Source organism: Monodelphis domestica, chromosome 1 (assembly GCF_027887165.1).
Source record: "Monodelphis domestica isolate mMonDom1 chromosome 1, mMonDom1.pri, whole genome shotgun sequence".
NCBI classification, from domain to species: domain Eukaryota; kingdom Metazoa; phylum Chordata; class Mammalia; order Didelphimorphia; family Didelphidae; genus Monodelphis; species Monodelphis domestica.
Window position 1 is genome coordinate 619795064 of NC_077227.1, and position 23885 is coordinate 619818948.

At 35.1% G+C, this 23885-nt stretch overlaps 1 protein-coding gene across 2 annotated transcripts in view; it reads left to right on the forward strand.

Annotated features, from left to right (window-relative positions):
- The window catches only part of ESF1 (ESF1 nucleolar pre-rRNA processing protein homolog), a 109773-nt gene that overhangs the window by 41680 nt on the left and 44208 nt on the right, over positions 1-23885 (forward strand). For both annotated transcript variants that reach the window (XM_007476666.2, XM_007476667.3), the window contains exon 9: positions 1612-1773. In XM_007476666.2, coding sequence (XP_007476728.2) covers positions 1612-1773 — 162 coding nt within the window. The remainder of the gene's footprint in view (positions 1-1611; positions 1774-23885) is intronic.

The window sequence follows — 23885 nt, forward strand, 5'->3', positions numbered from 1 at the left end:
GAACAACATTTAGCAAAATATTAATTACTTACCAAAGAAAAAGGCCCCGGGCCAGAAGGAGATACAAGTTAATTATATCAAATATTTCAAACATCTTATTACTTTCATCTTCTATTTTCTTACATCTTATACCCCACTCTCATATACTTTCTGATACAGTGACACTAGCCTCTTTGCTTTTTCTCAGGATACTCCATCTCCTTGCTCAGGGCATTTTTCCTTGATGTACTCCATGCCCAGACTTCTCTTCCTCCTCGCTTCCATGGCTTCCTTCAAGGCCCAGTTAAAGCCCACCTGCAAGAATCTTTCCCTGATGCTAGAGACTTCCCTCTTAGACTAACCCCCAATTTACCCTATAATACCCTGTCTGTACATAGCTGTTTATATGTTGTTTCCTCTCTGTAGACACTGAGCTCTTTGAGAGCAGGGGTTGTCTTTTGACTTTTTTGGTATTTCCAGTGCTTAGCACAGTGCCTGATAAATAGAAGTCATGTAATAAATTCTAAATGACTGATTGACAGAATGTTACTCTGATATTTAATCATTGAAAAGTGAATTTTGATGGATTATGTTGTTATAACAATTTCTAAGGTCTAGCTTGCCTTTTGTAATAAACAGTAGTAGATCAGTAATATTCTTTTCTGACTTTTTCATGCTTCTGTTTTTCCCCCCATTCCTTAGCAAATTTGAAGAAACTTTTAACGACTCTGACTTCCAAAAAATATGTGTGTTTGCATAACTATTGGTATATGATTAAGAATTCTCCCCACTTTCTAACCAAAAACTTAATGTAATCTAATATTTATAAACATCACAAAGAATTATATAATTTTGAACCTTAGAAATCATCTAATTCTGTGGATCTGAATCTGTGGTTTGTTCCAAAAATATTTTGATGATTGTAGTTCATATAATTGATTTCTCTTATAATATTATGTTATTATTTTTTTAATCTGAAAAAGGGTCCACATGGGCTTCACCAGAATGTCAAAAATTTCAGTTACACAAAGGGAGTATGATTTAGGCTAACCCCTTTATTTTACTGGTGAAAAATGTACCACAAATTTAAGACTAATTCCATGGTCTTATTACAAGTAAAACTAATTTAGGGATACTTTCAATAGAGCATAGTCCTAATTTTAATTCATAATTCATAATATCAGGCTTAGTCACTTTTCCAAAAACAGTTTTAAAACTTTATTTTAAAAATAATGGCACACAGTTTGTAGATTTGGGAATAAAGAGGTATGTATGAATTATTTTGGTTATAGATTATAAACAGCTATATTATTTCACAGCTTGTATTTACACAGCTATAATATTATTTAATGAAAAGTTAGAAATTATGAAATCTATGGCATGAAAAAATATAAATAGTCTTCAATTTAATCATAGCTGCTAAAGTAAATTGATTAGTTCCTCTTATTGAGAATTTCTGGTAGCAAATTCTGGTTGAAAAATTCTGTACTTTGCATACAGAGAAAACAATAGTTACATGTCTCTTTAAGGAGCTGGGTTAATGATCAACATTAATTTTAACTCATGGCTCCAGTTAAGGGATTATCGTTGTTATTTTTAATCAATGTATTAAATGAAATTGTTTCTTTATAGGTGATAATGGAATCAATGTGGCAGAAGATGTCAAATCTAAAAAGAGTCAAAAGGATGATGATGAGCAAATTACCAAATATAGGCAACTTCTGCAGCTTGTTCAAGAAAAAGAAAAGAAATGCAAAGACAATGACATGGAAATGGAAATTAAATGGGTTCCAGGTAAGCAAAGCCAGCCAGCATTTATTTAGCCCCAGCTATATGCTTGGCATTTGTGCTTAATCCTAGGTATACAAAGAAACACAAAAAAATAGCCCCTATCTCAAGGACCTCACAGTGTTATGAGGGAGACAGCATATAAACAACTATGTACAACTGAGGGAAAGCTCTACAGTAAAGCATGACTAGGAAAAGCTTTTTGCAGAAGGTGAAAACTTAGCTGAAATTTGAAGGAACAGTGTAGATGAGAAAGGAGAGAGTTCTGGGTAAGGAGGCCCACCAATAAAAAAAGCTCAAAAGTCAAGACATATAATGTCACATGCAAGAAAGCAGTCAGTGTCACTGGAGCTAAGAGTACTTGTGGTTGAATAACATGTAAGAAGACTGGAAAGGTAGAAAGGGGCTGAGTTGTGAAGTCTTTAAAAGCCACACAGAGGATTTTATATTTTATTTGATTCTGGAGGTAATAGAGACTCCCTCTAGTTTATAGGTAATATGATCAGATTTGAACTTGAGAAAAATCGTTAGGCAACTGAATGGAGGATAGATTGCAGTGGGGAAAGACTTGAAGCAATCAAAACAAAACAATAAGCTATTATTATAGACCAGGCATGAAGTGATGAGGGCTTCTACCAGGAAAGTGACAGTGTCAGTAAAGAAGATTGACACGAGATGTTGTAAGGGTAGAAAAAACAGGACTTTACCATTGTCTGGATGTGAGAGTTCAAGAGTTAACAAGTCACAGATGACACCTAATTTGGGAGCTGGAGTTACAGAAGATAGACCATGAACCAGACACTGAACTCACTGAAATGGAATCAAGAGCGTCCTGGAGCAAAATCTACCAGATTCTTGATTGGGTAATATAGATTGAATGAACCTCAAAGAAGGAAAAGTTTCTGAGTGATGGTGGGCCTAGAAGTGGCATTAGGGAGTAAGAAGTATTCTAACTCCCCCACCAAACCAGAGAAAATACAACCAGTGCTGGAAAGCATAGCCAGGGAAATAATAGATAGCTAAATAAAAATTTCCTTTTTTTTAATGCTAAATTTCACAAACCTGAGTAGATTTTAGATTTAGAGATAAACAATATATGTGTTTATATGTACATATTTGAAATAATAGTATTAATTTCTAATGTGGCATTAAAAAAAAATCATGGTATTTGTGGATAGTATGCTAAACCTGGTTTTTTAAGGAAGACATGAATTCAGTTTCCTCCTCTGACACATATTATCTTTGTGACCCTTTACAATTCATTTTATTTCTCTATGCCTCATACAATTCCCTAGGGTTTCTTTATTAAGGCAGAGGCCAACTTTATGTTAGTAAGACATCTTCCCATATGTGGAGTTGGATTCACTGATGAAATCTCAAATTTAATAGTGAAAGAAACTATGAGACTGGGTGCTTAATCTCTCTAGATCATCAACTATAATCAGAATAAAAATGACTAGCATTTATATAGTACCTAGGTTTTATAAAAGATTAACTTAAAGTGTTTTAAATAGGATATTTTCATTGTTTTATTAATGTTTTGCATGTATAACTCAACCTCAGGGGGGATATTAGATGTATATAAGGTTCTTGTAGATGTATATAATGTGTATATAAAGTTATTACATGTATATGATGTGTAGATAGGGTTCTTGTATTTTTGGTGCATAGTAACTATAAGGTTTATTTGGACTAATATCTTTAGGTTGTTATTTCTGTACAATATAAAAATAGGGTTTTTTTTTGTATAGTAAGAATTTTCTGATTCTGTAACTGTAAATATTTGTAATTGTATGTTATTTGAGACTTTCATGATACAAGAATTGCTTTGCATTCTTTCTTTCTCTCTTCACTTCTTCCTGTTTCTAATATAGAGTGTAAGATAGTTTTGTTTGAAAGATCCATTAGGGAGACTGGTCTCCCCAATGGATCTCAGGGGAGAGTTTTCTTAATCTCTCCCTTTTTCCACATAAGTAACAAGTTGGTCTCTGGTTTGTATATTCTTGCATCAGAGCCATAGCTAACCCAAATTTTGCATCTCCTTTTTCAAGACTTTCAGTTTTTTCCCTTAAGTGCTTTTATCTACTTTTTTAATGCATCCACTAAATCACTATCATAAGCATCTTTCATTTTCATGCCCATTATAAACATAAACTGCCACTCTCCTTAATTCATCAAGGCCCATAGTTATCCAGTTAGGACAACTGGTTTTGAAATAGTCCTTGACTGCTTTGCAACAATTTTTTACAAATTGCCTTCTCACTTGTCTAATATCTCTTTCTCTTGTCAAATCTGTGTCTATATATCTTCCTCCCAGTTCTGGAAGTTTGTCCATAAACTGTGAAAGATTTCCTCCTATCTCCTGCTTTAGCTTTTCAAATTTTGTCCAGGTACCACGTCTGTCTGAACACAATCTCATTGTATTAAGAACTGCCTCCCTAGCTTGGCACAATCTTGCATAGTCCCTTTCATCATTAAAGTCCTAATGAGGGTCATTCTCAGGCCAGTGAACTGTGCCCCACTCCTCATTGGTAAGCCTGATAACTTTATCCTTTCCTTTTTTGTTAGTAACTCATCCAGAAGATATTCAGAATCAATCTAGGTTGGATCAAATTGACAACATATAGTTTCTAGCTTTTTTATCACAGCTATGGGCTCCTCCTCAAAAGAAAGAATGCTGCACTTAAATCCCTCCATATCCTGAGGGGTAAATGGTCTGTGGTGCCTGATAGTTACTAACACATTTTTCTTTTGATTTGGATTAAAAATTGGTACTTCTCTTAAAGGGAGTAGCTTAGGGATTGTATCTTATTTCTTTTGCCATTTAGTTTCAGCTGCCTTGGTGGAAGAATTAGATACAATAGGAGAGGCAGGTTGGATTATGCAAGTGATGGTTTCGTTTTTTTTAACCAATAGTTTTAGCCATTTGAGAGATACTGTCTTCAAGTTGAGCAACTTTAGAGATAGTTTCATTTTAGTGGGCAATAATTTTAGTCAACTGAGAGATGCAGTCCTCGAGATACACAACTCGTCTTCATTAATTTCTCTTTTAGTTGTTTCCTTTTCTAAGTAAAGATTAAACTAAATACTTGATGCATTTGGTACCCTGAAAACAATGCAAACAACACAAATACTCCCATAAGCAGTATTAACCAGAGACGATCCAAAACTATGAGATGTAAAATCTCATTGAAGGTCTCAAGTAGTGGGAGTTGTCTGAGATAAATTGGTATCACCTCCTTTACCACCCATACCTTGATATCTAGCACCATGGTTAAACCTCTAGTTGTTGATTTTTATTATTGATAATGAACAGAAGATTAATAGATTAATCAAACTCCTACCTGATTCACCAGGCTGAAGAGTTAAATTTTGGGGTAGGAGTTTGAACAAAAGTCAGGAGAGCAATTTGGTAAAACACAGAACACTTAGTTCATTTTTATAAATGTTCAGATAGGGAAACGAAAGGCGGGAAGTGAAAGAACTCTTATACCTATGCCTAAGATCCCAATCCTGACTAAAATTTCTAAAAAACCCTAAATCTATCTGCCTTCGAGGGCAGTGTCTTCTGCCAGGCCAAGCCTGACCTACTCTCCTACTCTGACTATCTAAGAATTTACCCACTCTCTAACTACCTACCTGAGCTGATCAATAATCAGTACGGCTGTTAAGGCGTTAAATCCGTTTTCTCTATCCACAACTATGAGACAAAAAATTGCCAGTCTCAGAGAGAGCCAGAAACTGCTACTCCTCTCCCCAGGGGACCCAGAGACAAAAGCCCCTTTCAAACTGTCTACAACTCACCTACCATCTGTCAGCCACACCCTCCTAACTGTCATCAAATGACAATCTGTCAGTAGGGGGGCTCTTACTCAGAAATCTTTTTGCTCCCTTGCCTCTTAAAGAGAAAAAGGGAGAGATAAAGAAAACTCTGACAATAATTTATGCAGATAATCCTCTGAGATGACCAATATTATAATAAATTATAATATAATTAATGATAAGGAATAACTCCAAATATTAATTAATTGAATAATTCTGTATGAGAATGAGTGCCCAATAATCATATTGTGAGTAAAAATCACAAAGAAAATCCTCTGTAATGCCTTGGTAAGAATATCCTTGCCTAGAGGTGCCGTGCACATGCATCCAGCATCCTGGAAAGTGTCCATATAATATGTTTCAGTTGGCTTTGAAGCTACAGGGATGGCGTTGGCTTTTGCCATATATGTAATTTATCATTACTTCATAGAATATACTTTCTTTTTTTAAAAAAATCTCTTTACCAGCTCTGAAAAGAGATGTTCAGAAAACTACTCCCCTTTTCAGAGGAGGGGAGAGGGGAACGTCTGTAATTGGATTCTATATAATACGGGTTGGTGCATAAGAACTGGGTCTTTAGCTGAACAAAGACAGACCTGGAGCCTGATGTTTTATAATTTACAACTTTACATTATGAATGTCAGTCTGGCTCAGATAATTGTATTCCCCAGTTGTGGCACACAACTAGTCAGTGTCAGATTCCAGATTTCAATTCAGATCTCACTGACTCCAATTGCAGTGTATTCACTAGCCTCCTGTGAAAATGAGGTTAAATAAAGTGACAAGATACCTTCTAGCTCAAATCTGTGAATCTTTGTTTCTCTTGACCTAGTATACAACTGATATCTCTTTTGGTTCTTTTTGGACTCTTTTTATTTGATGATATATTAGAAGTCATTTCTATCTGTTAATGATTTTTCTAGTTGCTGTATTCTTAAAAGTAATAGGACTTTATTTTAAAAATTCTTTATTTGAAACTATTTTACTATTTTAGACTGACCTTTTGCCCTGTCCTAAGTGATACCATATCTTGAGCCTCTACGGGGTGCAATTCAGTGGATAGAAGGCAAAGCCTCTACTTAGGAAGACTTATCTTTGTTAGTTCAAATCTAGTGTCAGATACTTATTAGCTATGAACTATAGGCAAGTCACTTAACTCTGTTTGTTTGCATTTCCTTATCTATAAAATTAGCTTGAGAAAGAAATTGCCAACTATTCCAGTATCTTTATTTAAAACACACACACACACACACACACACACACACAAATGGAATCATGAAGAGTCCGACATGAGTGAAAAATTACTGAACAATAACAAAATGGATGATCAGAAAAAACAGTAGATTTGGAATTAGAGGAGCTGGCTTTGAAATTCATGTGGGTGAATTGACTCATCATGGTTACACAGAAAGTGCTGTCACCCAGATTTCCTCATCTATAAAATGAAATGATTGAATTGGAAAACCTAGGAGACCTGCCAGCTATAAAACTATAATTATGTAAAATGTATATTCTAAGTACAAAGAAGACTGTTTAAGCTATATAAACGGAGTGAGGTAGAAATTAAACCCATTAGTATATTCTTGATTTATGTTACACAGTTTTCTAAGCACAGGCAAATTAGTAAGCATAATTTTTTTCACTAGTAGTCCTATTATAGTAAATTTATACTTTTTAAAATAAGTGCTCAATTCCTCAAGACTGCTTAGTTAATAGAAAGATAATTGTGTATTTTTAGATTGTATCATATAACCATAATATTTTTACAATAAAAACAAAACATGCTTAGTTTCTAGTCTAGAAATAAGTAGAGTAGTATTTATTTTAGCATGTACATATTAGTTAGAAAATATCAATTATGCTATTGTACCAAAATTGTTATTCTGTATATTATTAAAGTCTTAGGATATTAGAAGAAATTAATGTTCCAAACTTTTGAGAAATAAATGCAAGGCTAAGAAAATGAAATATAGCACTATGTTTTATAAGGCTCAACTGAAGTCTGAAAAAAAGAAGAGTAAAGAAAGACATGATACTTTTAAAATATTTGAGTATTGTCATGTTAAAAGAGGAAAGAAATTTGTGGATTGTTTTAAAACAAATAAATGGACATTAAAAGGAGATAGATTTCAGTTTACTAGACTTGTCATATAAAAACTCCTGGGTTGGTGAGGAAGTTCACTTGACTAAAGTAAGTCGTCACCTCTGCAACAAAAATTATTTAACCCAACTTAGAATTTTTTCTGCCTTTAGGTGACAGTTAATGATGCTATACTTCAGTTACCCACAGAGTGTCAGTATAAGAATGCATCAAGTATCCTAAATAAAGTTTAATACTGAGACATGGCTTTCTGTTATTTAAAAAAAAAAACAACAGTTTTTAACAGTTTTCAAGCTTTAAAATCAGATTATAAATTGCATGTGATCGAAATTTATCTATAAATTCAAAGTATTATTAGGAAGGACAGATAACTAAAATTACAATAGAAACTCATGAAAAAGTAACTCCTGAACTAGCATATCATTTTGTATAAACAAATAGTGAATTATATTTGAAATTTCATATGAAAAATCACTGCACAGTTTCATTGATTCAAACTAATTCAGAAGTATGAAGTCGGCTCTTAGTTATTAATAAACAGAATTATAAGATTTTTGAAAAATATGCTATTTTAAAATGTGCACCTATAAAACAAGTCCACTGTAACTGGTAAAATATTAAGCTCCTCAGATGTTAGGTGTTCTTTAGACATTTTTGTACTTGTTTCTTCAGTGCCTCACTCAGTGCAAGCATAGTAGATGCTTAATGAGTGCTTGTTAAATTTTATTATAAAATAATAAAGATCATCAAATAGAGATCTATAAGCCCTCAGTTCAACCGATCTTGAACATATAGTATGTACAGAGCATCCTGCAAGGTGCTCGGGGCATTAAAAATATGGTCCTAACCCTCAAATATTTGAGAGGCCAATAGAGGAAATGATACACAAATAAAATATAAGGCATAGTGTAATCATCTTTGATAATCAAAAATGCCTGGTCTATCAGGTACTATGACAAAGCATTGTGCCATTATAGAAATAAGAGAAAGCTTCTTGAAAAGTTAACACTTTTTCAGCAGGGCTTTATAGGTAGTGTAGGATTTTCATATACAGTCAAAGAATTTGGTATGAGCAAAGGTACAACATTGGAAAAGTTCAATAATGACAAGTAGTACAGCGTGGCCACATTGTAGATATCAATAAAATACTGGGAAATAAAACTTGGAAGGGTACTTGGGACCATATTATAGCCCTGAATGCTAAGATAAATTTTAGATTTTTTTTTTTATAGATAATAGAAGGTATCAAAAAAGTCTTCTAAAACAGAGACATATCTGTTGAGGGTTGCTTAGTACTTAAATGTCTCTAAAGGGAAAGAGATTATAGATAGTGATGCTAGATGAGAAGAATTGCTGATTTGAAATTTGGTCCATCTCAAAACCAGGATAAAGGAAAATAGAAAAGAAAATGAAGGCAAAGGACAATTCAGAGATAGGATAGTCAAGACTTAGAAAACTTTTAAAGAAAAAAAGACAATTTAATTTTATTTCATAATAAACTTGTCACTGAAGTATGAATGAGATTAACTGGTAATGTAGTCCATATTTTCTTTCCCGTAAATATTGTTTATTTTTAACATGAAAGAATGTGAGATTTGGAAAGGATTTCAGCAGCCATCCAATTCAGCCTTTAAACAACATTTAAACAAAAGGGATCCACATTATAACATACTTGACATGGAGTTTCCAAACTCTTCACGAAGACCCTCAGGAGGAGGCACCCACCTCATCCAGGGACAAGTCAGCCCATTCCACTCTAGAACTGTTCTGTTAGGAAACTTCTTGACATTAGGCCTAAATTGGCCCTTTTGCAACTTCAGCTTATTCCTTGTGGTTCTGTTCTCTGGAGCCAAATAAAATAGTAAAGAAGGCCTTCTGTATAACAGTTCTTCAAATAATTGAAAACAGTTAATGTATAATTCCCTTGAGTATTTTCTAACATAAACATACAATTCCTTCACATAAACCTCAAAATATATAGACTCAAGGCACTCTTCTAAACACTTTCTGCTTTATCAGTGTCTTTAAACCATGATACCTAGGGAAACTTAAAGAAGGTGAAATACAGTGAAAATATCACCTCTTTATTCCTTGAACCTTCTCTAAATCCCTCCAAGATGTTAATAATTCTAGAGTCTAGCTAGTGAAACCTTTTTATTTTACAGTTAGCAATACTTAAGAACTTGATCACATAGCCATTTTATAGACCAGCCAGGACAAGAACAAAAGGTTCTTGTTTCCAGTGCTTCTCTAATTTAAATTTTTGCTTTGCTCCACTTCTTGTATTACCTTTATGAGGGGAAAAAATCCACAAATGCCTTAAAATACTTGAAATCTTCGGTATCTTCTAGGAAGAAGAATGTGAGTTATTCTTTTAAGATCCATAATTTCACTAGAAATTATGCCAGTCAAATGTTTGTGTGTCTTTGGAGAATTCAATCAACTTCAATCCTCAAGAATTTTAATTTTTACATGTCCCCACACTATTCATTATTCCAACTTTTATTATTTTTGTATTTTTCCTGAATGCCAAAGTAACCATTTTCTCAACCATATTTTAGAGGAAAACAATTTTTGATGAAGATATTTCTTTTTTTTTTAAACCCTTACCTTCTATCTTAGTGTCAATACTGACTCCAAGGCAGAAGAATGGTAAGGGCTAGGCAATGGGGGTTAAGTGACTTGCCCAGGTACACCCAACTGGGAAGTGTCTGAGGCCAGATTTTAACCTAGGACCTCCCATCTCTAGGCCTGACTCTCAATCCACTGAGCCACCTAGCTGCCCCCAAGTTATTTCTAATAATGACCTGTTTGAAGTATTATATTTCCTATCTCATAGCACTTTTTAAGTTGAAAATCCAAATTTAAAATAAGTTTAAAGAGCATATAGTTTAGATTAGGTTTTAAACACTGAATCACAAAAAACTTAATTTCATGGTTTTTGTTTCCATAAAAATCATAATCATTTCAGATAAAGCAATTTGAAAGACCATTTTGTTTTCAACTTTGGGGGGTTTTGGTGTTTAAAGATAATAAGCATACTTTTGGTTTGGCTAACTACACACAAAAAAAAATCCTCATCTTTGTTTAAAACAGTAATTTCCTTGGGCAGCCTTGACTATTTCTTTTGATGTTTTACATGGTGTTTCAGAGAAGAATCATGTATACATTATTTTTTATACATGTGAGTGATCACCATCATTAATCTTCTTAGTGGCATTTTTTTGTCTAAGTACCTCACAGTTATTTTAGCTTGAAACTTACATCCCTTAGGTGCTGTAAACAAAATGTTGAATAGTTAATAGATAAAAATAGTTACAGAATGAATTTTTCATTTTTCATCTTGAGTAACATCACATTAAATGTGTTTTTTAGAATTTATTTTGTTTCAGGCCATTTAGGGAATTGATAGGTATTAGGAAATAAGTCCTAGGAATTTCTTAAATCTTTTCAAACTGTTAAATATAGGAATGAAAAATGAAATTTTTTGCCTATGAAAATAAACACCCTCTCTAGTATTTTAATGATATATTAGAAGAACATAGAAAGTGTAGCCATAATTTTATACTTAATCTGTTCTAAAGAATGGCTTTCCAGGTGATTTAATGGCATCCTAAGAATAATTTACTCATTGGTTGTTTATGGAGTCAATCTAGCAAGATAGTTTAGCAATATATTAGCCATATTTTGGACTTCTGAGACAGAGGACATTAATATTTGGAAAATGGAGGAGACCACTGTTGATGATTACTGGACTTAGAGATTCTCTCAAATGAAGATAGTTTTTTCATATTTAAAATATTTGAGATCTTATTCCTGAATACTTTGCTGAACTAAAGCTTTATTCGTTTTTGTTGCCATGATAGGTTTACTATAGAAAACATTTTTTTCTTCCAAAATCTTCTGTCAGCTTGCCCTCAACAATATCCTAGAGATTGTAACCCCAGTGTCTATGAATATCAGTAACCTAAAGAATACTTTTCTTCTAAATTAAAATTCTTATTAACCTAATTCCTGATACCTGGTCTCCAGTCCTTATTCCACACACTGGTTGTGTGGCTGTTTTTCCAGCAATTTAGTGTATAGTCATTTTAATTACCAAGATTCAGTAATATGAAGAAAACGTATTTTGTTAAATTTTTAGTTTGGATAACATTTGCTTTATTGCTTATACAAAAAGGAGGAAACCAAATTATTTGATCCATACATCTATTTCGCAATTTGACAATTATAACAGAATTGCTCTTAATATTTAGCTTTCAAAGCTATCACAACCATGCTATAAAACGTATTATTCCAGCTTCAGTGTACATTATTTTCCCTCCCATAAAGACATCTCTGGACCATTGCATTGACCATCTCTCATGCCAGAAAAGCATTTCCTCCTCATTTCTGTTTCACTGAATACTTTTCTTCCTTCAAAATTTAAACTCATGCACACACATCTTTTGTGAGAAGTCTTTCCTGATCTAATCAACTACTTTGCAGTTTTTCTCTTTATATTTATTTTATTTATACATTTTATTCTCTTATTTCCCATGTTGTAATATAAGTACCTTAGAAATAGAAATTTTAATATGTGTAAGGGGAAATTTCAGGGTTGTGACTTAATCTGAATTTAATTGGTCACCAGGGAAAATCACAATAAAATACCCAAGTCAATTTGGAAATTTTTATGGTGGTTTAATTAATACAGAGTGAAGGAATTAAGAAGAATAAAGAGAGAAAGGGCATAGAATTTCTCCGGCCTAGCCTGTGCCAAGGGGAGGTTCAAAGACCTCTGCCATGAGGTCTTTTCAGAAGATTAGAGGCTTCCTAAGAGGATAGTGTTTTGGAAAGTAAAGGAGAAAGGAATCAGCCTAAACTCTGAGAGAGCTCAGGGAAGACACCTCACCTGAAATAGATTACTAAGCTTCCCCCAGTAGTGTATCAAGGACACTCACCACCAAACCTGGACAACAGCCGCGACGACACCAAGATGCCAAGACACTCAGCATGCTGCCGCCAGCCACCTCTCCACACAAAGAGAGTGGAGAGAGGAAGTGATGCCAAATATATAGACCATTTTTACATCACTTTCCTGTGTCTCACATGTACTAATGGTAGCTTAAGCTTGACTTAGGACAGCCTAGGAGTCTGTCAGTTGTTTCTGATTTGTCATTTGCTAGCACATGTTTGTCATAGGCCATCCTTCTCAATACTTAATCCTTAAGTAGGGGAGTAGACATTCCTGTTTTGTTAGACTAAACAGGGTGGAGTAAATCTAAAATTCACATCTAATTAATTCTTTGATTAAAAAGAGAATTTTACTTAAGTTAACAAATATATATTTAGAGCCTGATATGTATACGCAGAAAAAAAAAAGGCCATGTCCTTCAAAGGGTGGTGGGGAAGGACAAGATTCAATAGATTTATAAGAAAATAAATAAAAGCACCTACAAAATAATACAAAGTACTTTCAGCAGGGAAAAAAAAGCACTAATAATTTTGAGAATCTGGAGATTGTTCATGTAGGAGATGGCACCATTACCTTCCTTTGAAGGCATGTAGGAATTTTACAAGGCAAAAATGGATTAAGGGAATGTATTCCAGATAGGAAATTATTCAATGGCAAGCAAGAATTGTTCAAGTAGGAGAAAATCAGAAAGACTAGTGCTGCAGGAGCCAAGGAAAGGAGGGTTTTTAAGGAGGTAGGATTATTTATTTATTGTCAAAAGCTGCAGAGGTCAAGTGAAAAACTGAGAAAATGCCATTTGTTTCAGCAGGTTTAAGATATCAGTAATTCTAGAAAAGAATGTTATCTGAAGCCAGGTTGACAGAGACCAAGCAATAAATAGTAGAAGAGATAAAGGAAGCAATATGAATATAGATACCTTTCTAAGATCATGGACTTATAGTCATAAGGAACTCATTTTACAGGTGAGGAAACTGAGGCCCAGAGAGGGGAAATTACTTGCTTCGAGTTGCACAACCTCTAATTTCATGAGGAAAAATTTGAATCGATTTCCTCCTGGTTGAACAAATCCAGCTCCCTATCTAGTATGGCAGGAGAAGATTACATGAAGTGTTTGTTTTTTAACTGGATAGAGTATGTCTGTAGGTGATTGAAAGGAGCCAGGGGAGGAAAAGATTTTAAAGAGGAGAGGAGGATGGAGGAGAGATGGAAACAATGAGTGAAGGGATCAGGAGTACAAGTAGAGGGATCAGCCTTAACAAGGAAAAGGCCAGCCTTTTTCTCCAGCCCTAGAGCAAAGGAGGAAAGAACAAAAGATGAAGTGAATAGGAGAATAAAGATAGTTATTGCTGCTGCCACTACCTTCTGTCTTTTTCAGGAAAGAAGGAGATTAGGCCCTCTCATGAGAGAAGGAAAAATGAGGAGGGTTAGTATGAAATTGAGGAGAATGTTTGGAATAACTACTCTGAGGAGTGTGATAGAATTTGTCAAAAAAGAATAATTGAAATTGAAAAAATGCTTCTAAGGAGCTTCTTGGTGGCTGAATGGATGGAGAACCAGGTCTGGAGACTGGAGTCCTGGACTCAACTCTGGCCCCAAATACTCTCTAGCTGTGTGACCTAGGCACGTCACTTAATCCCCATTGCCTAGCTCTTACTTCTCTTTTGCTTTAGAATCAATAATTAATATTGATTCTAAGACAAAAAATAAGGGTTTGGTTTGGTTTTTGTTTTGTTTTTAAAGAAAAGAAAGCGAGAATGCCGCAATTGAGAGTAGGTATCAAAGTAGTAGTAAACCCATTTGGCAGAGTTGTATGATTTTTTTGTAGAAGAGTCATTGGCCCATGAGTAGGAAAGAAGATGCTTATATAAGAGTAACCTAGGTTGAAATCTGGCAAGGAATGACTTGGAAATTGTTCTCTGTGACCAGATGAGGATTTAGTCCATTTTTAAGTCTTATATTAACAAAATATTACAAATAGACTTGTAAATACAAATCTATAATTCCCAAAGAAACTAGTTTTGATTTTTGAACAGATGACTTATGCATTTTGTATTGTTGATGTGAAATTGGTTACCTTTTGTGCTTGGTTGTATATCTGACATTTTTTAAAATTCTGTAGAAAATAACATTATAGGAACTTTGGACAGATACCAGCAGGTGGTTTTAATAAAAACAGTCTAAAAATCTTACATAATTCTCTTATGCATAACAGTAGCATATGTCTAAAGGGCCTGTTGCTCAAAAATAATATAATCTTGACTTTATTTATGAATGAGGTAGGTAAAGGTTTTAAGACAGTGAGAATCAAATGAATTTGTACATATATTTTTCACTTAATTCATGTGAACTTTTGCATAGGGACTAATATGGAAATTCTGCATTTAAAAAAAGTAGAAGGATTAAAGGTTGAAAAAAAGGCCTAATGTATCATTGTCTCAGAATGTCATATATTTGGAAGAGATTTTAAAGGTCCATTTTAGTTCAACCCCCTTATTTTACTGACTATGCTCAGATAGTTTTAAGATCTCTTATATTATTCTTTCTCTTGATTCATGATTGAAGGCTGTGAATCAAAATACTGATAATCCACTGACTGTAATGGCTTCAGGCTTCATTGGGAAATCAGGCTGCAAAAATGACATCTGTAGGATAGATAATCACAATGAAAAACATCTGGGTTCACCTGAAAAACTCTGGAAGTGTGCATACTTATAGCAAAAAATGGGGGGGGGGGTGATTCTTATAATTGGGAATGTGCATTTTTATGTGTCTTCAGTAATTATTGAGTTTGTATTTTTTTTTTTAAATTATAGGCCCTCTCTATATATTTCCAACACAACTCAGCAGTAAGAGTTAGAAAGATAAATTCCATTTAAAATCGCCCTAGACAATATAAATATTTAGGAATCTATTTGCCAAGACAAACACAGTAGTTGTGTGAACAAACCACAAAACACTTTCCATGAATTTAAAACTAGATTAAAAATTATCGGCTTGAATTAGAAAAGTGAAAGCTCATTTTATAAAAAGCAAAGGATTATAGCAACTGATAAAATCCCAGATTGTATGGAATTTCAGCTTAAATAATTCTATTGTTTTTCCTACAAAAGCCAAGTTAACCATATCAGAGGGCATAGAAGGGTTTCACTTTATTGTAAATTATTGTAATAGAAATTCTTATTAAAAATGACCCTGTTCATCTCATTCCATTCACTCTGTACATGTATAGTGTCTCCTGTGTGGTTTGTATTTATTTATTTGCAGGCACTATTTCTAGAGCCTGGTGTTCTTTATGTTTTTTACTTTGAATTTCAGACTTTGCATCTTTCCTCAAGAAGTGACTTTCCTATCTTTGTTGCATTCTCAGCTGGTTTTTGGCACAACTCTTGTTTTCCAGCAGCCCACAACTATGTTGAATTCTTTGAAGTTATGTTTCATTTTGTCTTTAAAGCATATCTTTCTGTTCATCCTGTTTGTGGTTGCCTCATTTCATCTCCATGCATTAGCTATTTGAACTACCATTCTGTCCACATATTTCACATAGTAGAGCATTAACCTGACAAGTATCATTTTAGTACTGAATAGAGTATACCAAGATCATCATTGTCTCTTTAAATGTTAATTTTGGCTTTTAAATGATGATGATGTGATTTGTCATACCCAGATAAAAGGGTAAGAGCTCATGGCCCCTTACTAGTTCTAGTCATTTGGAATTGGAAAGGACTTTAGAACTCTTTCACTCAGCCCTTTCATTTTCAAGATGATAAAAGTGGGGCCTAGTGAGATTGATTTATTTCCCCAAGTGTACTGAACCCAAGTTTAGCACATATACTCAAGAGAAGAAAAAGGTATATTCCTCTTTATTATGACTTCAAACCCATTCAAATGCCACCATCATCCAGAAACCTCTCTTCACTCTTTTCCATCTTTACTTACCAGCCCATTTCCTTCCTTTGAGAAGAATTTAAAACCCTCCTCTTTGCCAGATAATTATCAAAGTGTTGGGGATACCAACAAAATATCAAATTCCCTGACCTGAAGGAAGTTACATTCTTTTGAGAGAAGAAATATACATCATAAGCTTAAATAAAGTAAATAAAAGGTAATTGGTGGAGATGGTAAGGAAAACATTAGAAACTAGAGGCATTGGGAAAGGCTTCATAACACAGTGGATTAGTTAGATTTTGGAGGAACAAAAGGATTCTTTCTTTTTTTTTTTTCCAAGGAGCTTTAGAACCAGGCTTCTTAAACTGCAGTACAATGCCTTCTGCCCTACATGGGGACTACAGCAAACTTGTTGATGTTCCCTCAAGTATTAACTTCAGCTCCATCTACCCACTTTTCCCATTCCATCTTAGCTTCTTTTTTTTTTTTAAACCCTTACCTTACTGTGTATTGGCTCCATGGCAGAAGAGCGATAAGGGCTAGGCAATGGGGGTCAACTGCATTGCCCAGGGTTACACAGCTGGAAAGTGTCTGAGGTCAGATTTGAACCTAGGACCCCATGTCTCTAGGCCTGGCTCTCAATCCACTGAGATACCCAGCTGCCCCGCCCATCTTAGCTTCTTAAATATTGCTGAAACTATGATCTTCAACTCTAAAATTTTACTCTTTGACAACTTCATATCCTCCTTTCTTCAACTCTGCCTCATTCCTCCTAAATCTCTTCTTCCTTACTATGACCATTTTTTCTTTCTGTGCCCTCCTAGTTTATCACTCCTACTATGGTTTCACTTTCTTCCTGTAATTTTAACTGTTTGGTTGACCAACTCAACTGTACACACTGTCTTCTAGCCTTGAATCTCTTCTAGTATTACCTCTTCCAACTTTGCAGACCCAATACCAGTTTACCCTACCATCTAGCTTTTGTACTATTACTTCAGCACTATTCAAATGCCATGAACTATTCTGTTGAGTTCCACTATAAATTAATATTATCTAATTTGTCCAGGTCTCTCACTACTACATGGCAACCTTTTTATTCTTTCCCACCTTTTCCAAGTTTTCTCTCTCTTTCTCTTTCTTTTAAACCCTTGCCTTCTGTCCTAGGATCAATGCTAAGGGGGGCAACTAAGTAGCTCAGTGGATAGAGAGCCCAACCTGAATATGGGAGATTCTGGGTTTAAATCTGGTCTCAGACACTTTCTAGCTATGGGACTCTATCACTTAATCCCCAATGTCTAGCCCTTGGAACCGATACTTAATATTAATTCTAAGATAGATGGTAAGGGCTTTAAAATATTTATACTATGATATATCTATATTATAATATGAAACAAATATGACCTTGATACCTAAAACCCCAAACCAGGAAGAGTTAGAACAGAAAGATAACTATACACCAATATCCTTAGTAAATTTGCCATAAAATTTTTAATTAAAATATTATCAGTGAGACCACAGCAACATTACAGGCACTGTACATTTATACTATAACCAGACTGAATTTATACCAAAACTTAATGGCTAGTTCAATATTAGGAAAACTTCATAAAATTGACCTTACTAGCAAAATCAACAAAAATTATAGGATAATTTCAATAAATGCAGAAAAAGGTTTTGACAAGCTATGGCAAACACCCTTTCCTATTAAAAACATTAGAAAACAGGAATAATTGGAGCTTTCCTCAATATAAGAACCAGTTTTCTAAAGTATAAGAACCAGTTTTCTAAAGCCCAGGACCAGCATTCTTTCTTAATAGTATAATAAACTGGAGGTCTTTCCAAAATCATCAGGAATGCCCATTATCAGCATTACTATTCAATAAAGGGTGAGAAAAACTAGTTATAGCAATAAGAAAAGACAAACTGAGGCATAAATATCAGCAAATATTAAACAAAATTAACCTTTTTTTGGAAGATGATATAATTGTTTAATACTTAGAGAAAATCAAAGAGAAGTAGAATGGTGTACTGGAAAGATGACTGAACTTGGTTTCTGGAGAGCTGATTTGAAATGCTACTAAAACTACAAAAAACACTTTTAACCCTAAATTCTGTGATTCCAGGAACTTTTTAATTTAAAGTTTATAAGACATTGGAATTCTAATTCTAAGATTTGAAAATTGATTTTTCTTTTGAGGAATTTTCAAGAGAATAGATATTACTAGAGCTGGGGAATAGTTTCAATAACTTCTTAAATTCCTTTTAGTCTTTTTTTTTGTTTTGTTTTTATGGTCAATCTCCTGTCTTTATTTTGAAAATTTCAAACATAATTGTGAGAATACAAATAGATTTTTATTCACCAGCAGGCTCTAATAAACGCTTAGTAAGGAAAGAAGCAAACACTGTCACGCAAAAGACTTCACTTTATTTTTTTTTAATATATTTTATTTGATCATTTCCAAGCATTATTCGTTAAAGACATAGATCATTTTCTTTTCCTCCCCCCCACCCCCCATAGCCGACATGTAAGTCCACTGGGCATTAGATGTTTTCTTGATTTGAACCCATTGCTTTGTTGATAGTATTTGCATTAGAGTGTTCATTTAGAGTCTCTCCTCTGTCATGTCCCCTCAACCTCTGTATTCAGGCAGTTGCTTTTCCTCGGTGTTTCCACTCCCATAGTTTATCCTTTGCTTATGAATAGTGTTTTTTTCTCCTGGATCCCTGCAAATTGTTCAGGGACATTACACCACCATTTATGGAGAAGTCCATTACGTTCGATTATACCACAGTGTATTAGAGTCTCTGTGTACAATGTTCTCCTGGTTCTGCTCCTCTCGCTCTGCATCACTTCCTGGAGGTTGTTCCAGTCTCCATGGAATTCCTCCACTTTATTATTCCTTTTAGCACAATAGTATTCCATCACCAACATATACCACAGTTTGTTCAGCCATCCCCCAATTGATGGGCATCCCCTCGTTTTCCAGTTTTTGGCCACCACAAAGAGTGCAGCTATGAATATTCTTGTACAAGTCTTTTGGTCCATTATCTCTTTGGGGTACAGACCCAGCAATGCTATGGCTGGGTCAAAGGGTAGATATTCTTTTGTCGCCCTTTGGGCATAGTTCCAAATTGCCCTCCAGAATGGTTGGATCAGTTCACAACTCCACCAGCAATGAATTAATGTCCCTACTTTGCCACATCCCCTCCAGCATTCATTACTTTCCTTTGCTGTTATGTTAGCCAATCTGCTAGGTGTGAGGTGATACCTCAGAGTTGTTTTTATTTGCATCTCTCTGATTACAAGAGATTTAGAACACTTCTTCATGTGCTTGTTAATAGTTTTGATTTCTTTATCTGAGAACTGCCTATCCATGTCTCTAAGACTTCACTTTAAATAAGTGATTAAAGATAAAAAGACAGCATGTCATAAGAGTACTAGTCAAAGAATCAGGAGACCTGGGTTTTAAGACAATTCACTGAACCCCCCCCCATTGCCCAACCCATACCACTTTGGAACCAATACACAGTATTGATTCTAAGACAGCAGGAAAGGTCTATTTAAAAATGTATTTCAAAAGCAGAATTTGGATATTGCTAGTGATTGATAACAGATGAATTTTGAAGAGCTGTAACTAAGGGAGAGACGGGCTTTTGCCAGAGCGCTGAAATCTAGAGGGCTCTGACAACACATATTCCTTCCTTCAATCTGCTAGAAACCATTAAACTCAACTCCTGATTAGTAAGGATAGCTAATTAAGGCAGGAAGCTACCAGATGGCCAGTTTTCTACTCCCTTCGTCCCAGACCCACCAGGGCAAGTCCTTTCTTGGACTAATCCTCTCAGTGGTGACCTTATCCAATCCAGTCCAAAAACATTTATTCAGTGCTTTCTGTGTGACATGCACTGCTCTAAGGGCTGGGAATTTAATTATTATTAATGAACAATATTGCTTAATTAATATTAATACAATGAATGTAGTAAGGACCTCCCTTGCAGGGTTGTTTTGGGGTCTATCTTCTCCCCAAAGATGCTGTTCCCTCAATTTCAGTTTGATTTCAGGATGGATGAAACAAGGCACTGAGGATGAACAAATGAAAATATACTTTGGCCCAAGCCAGCAATGGGGACCAGCAACATTTAAGTTTTCTAGACATTGCCCGCCCCCTCATCTCCAGCTGAAATACATCTGCTTAGTAAATTATTTGTGTATGATTACTAATGGGATCGAATTCACCTACCAATCTGAGAGGCCCAGACTCTATGGAACTGGGACTTTGATGCCTCTAGATGACCAGAGAACCAAGTGGGTCCTGGGGCAGCACTGGCCTAGGCTTACCCCACCTTGCTGGGAGGGGAGAGAAGGGTAGAGAAGGAAGCTGCATCAGGGAAGATGAGGACAATCAGGTACTTTCTCATGCTGTTGATGGGAGAAAAGAAGGATTCAGAGGCAGCTAGAGTACCAGGACCAGAGACAAGAGGTCATTCTGACCTCAGATACTTCCAAGCTGAGTGACCCTGGGCAAGTCACTTAACCCCATTGCTTAGCCCTGACTGCTCTTCTGCCTGGAACCGATACTTCACATCAATTCTAAGAAGGGAAAGATGTTTCAAATAAAGAAGACACATGAAAGAAACGCTAATCCTGTCATACACGGGGTGGCCTGGGTCCTCAAATAGGTGTTAAGGATAATATTAGAATAAGACAAAATATAGGTGAGCTCTTCTCTGCCAAACATAGATCTAAAACAGCTGTTTACTATACAAGCTAAATATACATTTGCATAATAAAACACATCTTTCAAGGTCAGAAAACAGATTCTCTATTTGGCCAAGCATGTAACGTGTTAGCAATGCTTAATAATCTTCAGTAATCTTTATAGCTGTGTTCCCCGCAGACAAGCTCGATCTTCACCAGACAGGAAATGTGTGTGAGGAGTCAAAAGCTGAGGTCTAAGTAGAGCCAAAGAGCTACTCTCCCACATTAAAAGCTAGGGTCTTCCACCCTGGGGATAGCGCACACCTGGTGAGGCATTGGAGTCAAGGTGAAACCAACTTCAGGTGTGAGGTCAAGGTCTGCTGGCTGTATCCCTGGAGCAGGCTTAAACATAAACTTCTAGAGTAAGCCTCCAATGATCAAGAAGAGCTCCATCTTAGCTAGGGCTTCTCCAATACAGGCCCGGCGCCCTTTTACTGACGTTGAAGATGGACAGCTAGGTGGTACAATGGACAGAGTGCCAGGCTTGGAATCAGGGAGACTTGTCCTCCTGGATTAAAATTTGACTATAGACACTTCCTAGCTGTGTGACCCTGGGCAAGTCATTTAACCCTGTATGCCTTGGTTTCTTATCTGTTAAATGAGCCAGAGAAGGAAATGACAGGCCATATCTTTGCCAAGAAAACTTCAAATGGGGTCAAAAAGAGTCAAGGTGCACCTAAGCCAAAAGGAATGAAGCACTCTTTCTTGACAAAATGTCCAGCCCCATCAAGAAAGTGAGCAGGGTTGAACTGTTCTGGTGTAACCCATTGTGTTTTGTCTTGGAAGACAGAAAAGAACAGGGGGATCACCTCTGTTCCCTTTTCTTCCTTTAAAATGAATCCTTTTCCAGTATTTTTGAAGTGAAACTAGTCTGTTGAAATCTGCTATCCTTTTAGTCTTGTTTTATGTACTTAAAGAAGCAGAACTTTTTCTTTCCTTGGAAAAGTTTAACTTCCTGAAAATTGACTAAGAAATGTAATATAAGCAGTCTCCCAACTTACTTTCATATGATCCTTTTCATTCTCACTTCCACCTTGCTCCCAAAGTGGTAAGGAGCAGGAAACTTATAAAGTTTTCCTAGGAGACTCTAATAAGCCTCCAGAGATACATAGGTAGTACCCATGGGACATTTGTTCCCTCTTAGAAATTTTCACATTATAGTGCAACTGTATTTTAAGTTAAAATAGGCCAGCTAGAACCCTAACAACTTTTTATAACAGTGTTTCTTTGGAGAAAATGTGTTCTTAGTGTTCCAAATAACATTCTTATAAACGAACTTTTGGCACACAACTTGTCTTAAATTGGGAATTGCCTACCCTATAATTTGGGTTAGTATGAAAGGCTTGCCATATTCCATGTGTGAGCATATATGCGAATGTGTTTCTAAAATTAGGACAAACATATAGCTATTTTATAAATAAAAGATAGTACTCAAGCAATTTTCTTTACAATAATATTAATAGATACACATGAATAGATCTCATTTGAGATATTGAACATCATGTTCACATTCTTCCTTGGTTTTCTATGTCAGACTAGGCTTGCCTTCAAAATACTGCCACAATTTTAAATCTTATGAATTCTAAGACAGTTTAATCTGACAGTTGTGATGAGCAGACTTCATGAAAGGCAAAAAAGAAAATCAATAAAAAATTCAGGAAAATATATAATAGAATAGTTCACTAATGAGCCCCTAATGTTGTTTCATGTTTGAAGTTAGAAACCGACTTTTCTCAAGAAGTTAACTTCAGAGAAGCAGCTTGATTTCACTATATAGCAGAAGACCTGAAAAGTGAAGAAATAATTTTAAGGGATGTTGAAAGAAACCACAGTGAGGATAGAATTGGAACAAAACTGAAATGAATTCAAATTAAAGATAGGGAGAAAAAAGACAGTATAAAACAATTTTGTGGTAAATTAGAAAAATATAGCCCTGAAAGTGCAGGTTAGAGGGGAATCTTTGATTCCCAAATGGTCTTTAAAAACAGCAGAACATGTTTTTAGCAAACTACACAGAAGCCTCATACCTTTTATTATGAATAATTTTATCAAGAGAAAAATCACAAATAGTCAAAAGGATACCAGTTTTCAAAAGAAAAATAAATAAATATTAGTGACCCAATTGAATCATATACTCCACATCATTAATAATGAACATTCATTTTTAAAAGTCTATAACTTCACCTTAATCCTAGTAAATTAACAAAGATAACCCCAAAAGTATGGAACTGTTAATCCATCTACTCAGGAAACCACCTGGAATTATGTAGGAAAGGATGTGGTCCAGAGGAAAGAGGATCGAATTTGTAGTTAGATTATCTAGGTTTGAATTCTAACTCCCAGGTATCACCCCTGTGACCACAGGAAAGCCTCTTAAACTCTCTGAGCATCAGTTTCTTCATATTTTAAAGAAGAGATTTGAAGTAGATGGTCTCTGGGTTTACTTCCACCTCTTTAACCCCACAAAGCATAACAAATGTCCATCAATTATTGAGGTGGTTATAAACAAACTAGTATATGGTATGATGGGATGTTGTATATTGAGGAATCACAAAACAAGAAATTCCAAAAAATGGGGAAATGAACGTGAACAG